We start from the raw sequence: 6,000 nt of genomic DNA on the forward strand, positions 1-6,000 counted from the left end.
ATGTGCCAGCAAATTTGGAAAACTCAGCAGTGGCCACAGGACTGGAAAAGGTCAGTTTTCATTCTGATCCCTAAGAAAGGCAATGCCAAAGAATGCTCAAACTACCACACAATTGCACTCATTTCACATGCTAGTTAAAGTAATGCTCAAAATTCTCCAAGCTAGGCTTCGAACTTCCAGATGTTCAAGCTGGTTTTAGAAAAGGCAGAGGAACCAGAGATCAAATTGCCAACATCCACTGGATCATCGAAAAAGCAAGAGAGTTCCAGAAAAACATCTATTTCTGCAATATTGACTATGCTAAAGCCTTTGACTGTGTGGATCACAACAAACTGTGGAAAAATCTTAAAGAGATGGGAATACCAGACCACCTGACCTGCCTCCTGAGAAACCTGTATGGAGGTCAGGAAGCAACAGTTAGAACTGGACATGGAACAACAGACTGGTTCCAAATCGGGAAAGGAGTACATCAAAGCTGTATATTGTCACCCTGTTTATTTAACTTATATGCAGAGTTAACTTATCATGAGAAACTTATCATGAGTTAACTTATCATGAGAAACGCTGAGCTGGATGAAGCACAAGCTGGAATCAAGATTGCCAGGAGAAATATCAATAACCTCAGATATGCAGATGACACCACGCTTAGGACAGAAAGCAAAGAAGAACTAAAAAGCCTCTTGATGAAAATGAGAGAGGAGAGTGAAAAAGTTGGCTTAAAACTCAACATTCAGAAAACTAAGATCACAGCATCTGGTCCCATCACTTCATGGCAAATAGAGGGGAAAACAGTGGAAACAGTGTCAAACTTTATTTTGGGGGGCTCCAAAATCACTGCAGATGGTGATTGCAGCCATGAAATTAAAAGACGCTTGCTCCTTGGAAGAAAAGCTATGACCAACCTAGACAGCATATTAAAAAGCAGAAACATTCCTTTGCCAACAAAGTTCCATCTAGTCGATAAGCTATGGTTTTTCCAGTAGTCATGTATGGATGTGAGAGTTGGACTATAAAGAAAGCTGAGCACCAAAGAATTGATGTTTTTGAACTGTGGTGCTGGAGAAGATTCTTGAGAGACCCTTGGACAGTGAGGAGATCCAGCTAGTCCATCCTAAGGGAAATCAGTCCTGAATGTTCATTGAAAGGACTGATGTTGAAGCTGAAACTCCCATACTTTGGCCACCTGATGTGAAGAACTGACTCACTGGAAAAGACCCTCATGCTGGGAAAGATTGAAGGCAGAAGGAGAAGGGGACGACAGAGGATGAAATGGTTGGATGGCATCACCGACTTGATGGACATGAGTTTAAGTAAATACCGGGAGTTGGTGATGGACAGGGAGGTCTGGGGTACCACAGTCCATGGGGTCACAAAGAGTTGGACATGACTGAGCGACTAAATTGAACTGATAGATGATGATGCAGCTCAAACTGAGCTTCAAGATGCCTGTCACCTTGACCTTCACTCAAGGGAGGTGTGTGGGACTGTACTGCAGGGCTGACATCCCAGTCACCCCCAGGACCCCCTCCCTGCCGCATGCTCACTTGCAATGGACACCTCAGCTCCTCAGCCGCACACTCCAGCCGCCTCTTAATGGCATCCAAGCTGTGGTTCTCGTTCAGAAGCCTCTCCAGCTCGTAGTTCAGCTCCGACTTCCAGAAGCCGATGTCCGACAGCCTCTGGCCCAGGTTCCGGCAGGTCCCCTCCTGCATCTGGCGCGTCAGCTGATCCTTGTCCTGCATGAGCCTCATGGAGTCACCCGTCATCCGGCCGGCCCAGAGCCGCGACGCCTCAGCCCCACATAACTGCAGCCGGTTGGACTGGTCCCAGTCCTGGGGGCTGTAGCGACAGAAGAGGGCGGAGCGGACGGCCGGCAGGATGGTGGGCGGCCGCAGGGCGCTGCGGCAGGTGGCCCCCTCGTCCAGGCAGGTCTGGGCATTGGCCACCTTGTAGAAGAGGCTGGGTCTCCAAGCGTTGAGGTAGCGGTACCCTGGCAAGTAGTAGGGCTGGTAGCACTCCTGGACGGTCGGGCCGGACGCCACCGAGGGCAGCACGCTCCCGCCACAGGGTTTCTTGGGACCACAGTAAGTGGCAGTCTGAGTCGTTCCAAGAAACTCCATCTTCCCCCATCAGCCCCGCTAGGGCAAAAGTCTACCCTGGGGAGGCCAGGGCACCACAGGAAGGGGAAGGGGCTTTTCTTAAGGATGGGCAGGGCCTCTATGACTTGGCGCTGTTGTCATAAAGCCTGGGAGTGGTGCCCTCCTGGGCGGCCCCCTGGCCGCCCCCATCCTGCACCGGCTCACTTACCCCCTGCTGGGACCGTAGCAGCCCAATGGAAACCCAAACAAAACAACCAACAACATGAATGAGTTTTTCAGTCGACAAGAGTTGGAGGTGCAAGAAATGGCATTTGTATATTTTCAGTAAATAATCAAACCTGCCTTTCCACACTTAACTCTGCCTATGGGAGAATGTGGTCCACTCCAGTACATCCAATCAACTCAGGGTCAAGGTGGTCAAGGCTAGTTGTTTCCCTTCTCTCTCTGTCCCCAGGATGGCACCAGAGTGGTCCATGCACATCATGGGATACCACTCAGGGGTAAAAAATCAGAATGAGTTCTTGGCACACACAAGAGCAGGAATGAATCTCAGATGGATTAAGCTCAGTGGAAGCAGCTAGACTCACATCCTGTATGATTCCATCTACATGACATTCTGGTAAAGGTAGATCTATATGGACAGAAGACAGATCGATGGGGCTGGCGGTGAGAGGGAGATTGACTGGAGGGGAAGGAGAAAATTTGGGAATGATGGCAGCACTGTCCTGTATCTTGATGGTGATGGGGTTATGCAACTATCTGTCAAAACTCATAGAACCATCCACTAAAAAGGGTGAAGCTCCAATACTTTGGCCACCTGATGTGAAAACCTGACTCACTGGAAAAAGACCCTGATGCTGGGAAAGATTGAAGGCAGGAGGAGAAAGGGACAACAGAGGATGAGACGGTTGGATGGCATCACCGATTCAATGGACATGAGTTTGAGCAGACTCTGCGAGATAGTGCAGGACAGCCTGGGGTCACTGCAGTCCATGGGGTCACAAAGAGTCAGACACAACGGAGCAACTGAGCAACAAAAAAAGGGATGGTTTTTACTGTATGTAAATTATACTTCAACAAACCTGAACTTAAGAAGGAAGGTGAGGGATGTGAGCTCATTGGCAGGGCTCTGCCACGTCTGTTTGGCTTCGCCGTTAACTCCCAGCACCTGACACAGGACTAAATGGATGAATGGGAGTCTAGGTTGAGGGTTTTGTTACTCCAGAAAAAGCATTCAACCTTCCATTCTATACCAATACTTTCATTCCATCAAGAAACTTCCTCCCCTCCTTGGTTGGTGGGAGTGGCAATAAAGTCTCAAGATATTCGACAAGAGGGGTGCTTGATTTGTGGGGTCCCCTCTCCCTTTTGAGGGCTTCCCAGGTGGTACCAGTGGTAAAGGACCCCCTGACAATTCAGGAGATGTAAGAGATGTGGGTTCAATCCTTGGGTCGGGAAGATCCCCTGGAGGAGGGCATGGCAACCCTCTCCAGTATTCTTGCCTGGGAAATTCCATGGACAGAGGAGCCTGGCCGGCTGCAGTCCATGAGGTTGCAGAGAGTTGGACACGACTGAAGCGACTTAGCACACACACACCTAACCCTATTCTACTGATTGTATTCTTCCGTCTTTTGAAATGAGAAAGACAATACAGTCAACCCTCAAATGGCCCTTGTTAGTGGAGTGTGATGGTTAACGTGAATTTTCTCCCCAGTCACCTAAAACCTGGACTGAAAAATGCAGTGGGTACTAGATGATTAAGGCAGAGAGAAATGTATTAAGCACCTCTGTATACATAGGGCTTTACATAAACTCATTTGTTTCATTTCCACAGTGAGACTGTAAGAAAGCTTGAGATTCCCATCTTATAGGGTGGGCTTTGGGCGCCCTCTGGACCTAGAGTGCTTGCAGGATCATTAGAGATGGGACATCCCACCCAGGAAGTGTTTTTGTATTGAAGAATTCCAAGAAATAGTCCAGAAAGCCTCAGGGTATTTATAAAGCACTAAATGTTAATGGCAATAATATCAATGTGATCACATATCTAAAAACATGTATATATATATACATTACACATATATACAATGGAATATTACTCAGCCATTAAAAAGAATGAAATAATACCATTTGCAGCAACATGGACGGACCTAGAGATGATCAGACCAAGTGAAGTGAGTCAGAGAAAGACAAATATCAGATCAGTTCAGTTCAGTCGCTGAGTCGTGTCCAACTCTTTTCGACCCCGTGAACCGAAGCACACCAGGCCTCCCTGTCCATCACCAACTCCCGGAGTTCACCCAAACCCATGTCTATTGAGTCAGTGATGCTATCCAATCATCTCATCCTCTGTCATCCCCTTCTCCTGCCCGCAATCATTCCCAGCATCAGGGTCTTTTCTAATGAGTCAGCTCTTTGCATCAGGTGGCCAAAGTATTGGAGTTTCAGCTTCAGCATCAGTCCTTTCAATGAATATTCAGGACTGATTTCCTTTAGGATGGAAAATATCATATGATATCACTTATATGTAGAATCTAAAATATGACACAGATGAAATTATTTACAAAATAGAAATAGACTCATAGAAAACAAACTTATAGTTATCAAAGAGGAAAGAAGGTGGGGAGAAAGATAAATTAGGCATTTGGCAGTAACAGATATACACTACTATAAATAGAAAATAAACAACAAGGCCCTACAGTATAGCACAGGGAACTATATTCAGTATCTCATAATAACCCATGATGGAAAAAAATCTAAAAATGGAAAAGAATCTCAAAAAAGAATCTATGTGGGCTTCCCTGATGGCTCAGACAGTAAAAAATCTGCCTGCAATTCGGGAAATTGGGGTTCAATCCCTAGTTGGGAAGATCCCCTGGAGAAGGGAGTGACTACCCACTCTGGTATTCTTGCTAGAGAATTTCATGGACAAGAAGCCTGGCGAGCTACAGTCCATGGGATCTCAGAGAGTCGGACAAGACTGAGAGACTAACACTTTCATATATATACACATACCCAAAACAGAATGACTTTGCTGTACGCCTGAAACCAACATGACATTGCAAATCAACTATACTTCAACAAAAATAAATAAATAAAAATTAATGTAAGCAATATCTATGAGTGTAAAGTTTAGATTTTCTCACCACTCAGCTACTTTCAGTTTTTTCAGATAAAATCCAGTTATCAGATCTTTGCATTTTTCTAGAGATATCTTATGCACATACAAGGTTGCTGCTGCTGCTGCTAAGTCGCTTCAGTCGTGTCCGACTCTGTGCGACCCCGTAGACGGCAGCCCACCAGGCTCCCCCGTCCCTGGGATTCTCCAGGCAAGAACACTGGAGTGGGTTGCCATTTCCTTCTCCAATGCATGAAAGTGAAAAGTCAAAGAGAAGTCGATCAGTCGTGTCCGACTCTTAGCGACCCCATGGACTGTAGCCCACCAGGCTCCTCCATCCATAGGATTTTCCAGGCAAGAGTGCTGGAGCGGGGTGCCATTGCCTTCTCCAACATACAAGCTTATATCAATCTATATCTTTTTTACATAGATGATAAACACCATACCCACTGTTTTCCACATAATTGTAACTCTTGGAGATCATCTCATTTTGGTCCATAAACCTCTCTTTCTACCATTTAGTAGCTGCGCATCCCTCCATTATACAGAGGTGGTATGATTTGTTTGATCATTCTCTACAATGGGGCATTTAAAGGTATTTCCTCTAAACATTGCTGCAATAAATGTCTTACCTCTTGCATTTCTTTTTTTTTTTTTAAGAAAACCTTTTTACTTTTTATTGGATTATAGCCAGTTAACTATGTTGTGATAGCTTCAAGTGGACAGTGAAGGACTCAGCCCTATATACCCACTCTCCCCAAAACTCCTGTCACATCCAGGCTGCCA

At 46.0% G+C, this 6,000-nt stretch overlaps 1 protein-coding gene across 1 annotated transcript in view; it reads right to left on the reverse strand.

Annotated features, from left to right (window-relative positions):
- Positions 1-2,199, reverse strand: part of TEKT5 (tektin 5) — a 49,535-nt gene extending 47,336 nt beyond the window's left edge. The window contains 1 exon segment of the mRNA NM_001046259.2: positions 1,545-2,199. Within this exon segment, the coding sequence (NP_001039724.1) occupies positions 1,545-2,120 (576 nt within the window). The 5' untranslated portion in view covers positions 2,121-2,199.
- Between the last annotated feature and the right edge of the window lie 3,801 nt (positions 2,200-6,000).

The sequence above is a fragment of the Bos taurus genome, chromosome 25 (genome assembly GCF_002263795.3).
Source record: "Bos taurus isolate L1 Dominette 01449 registration number 42190680 breed Hereford chromosome 25, ARS-UCD2.0, whole genome shotgun sequence".
In the NCBI taxonomy this organism is placed as follows: Eukaryota; Metazoa; Chordata; class Mammalia; order Artiodactyla; family Bovidae; genus Bos; species Bos taurus.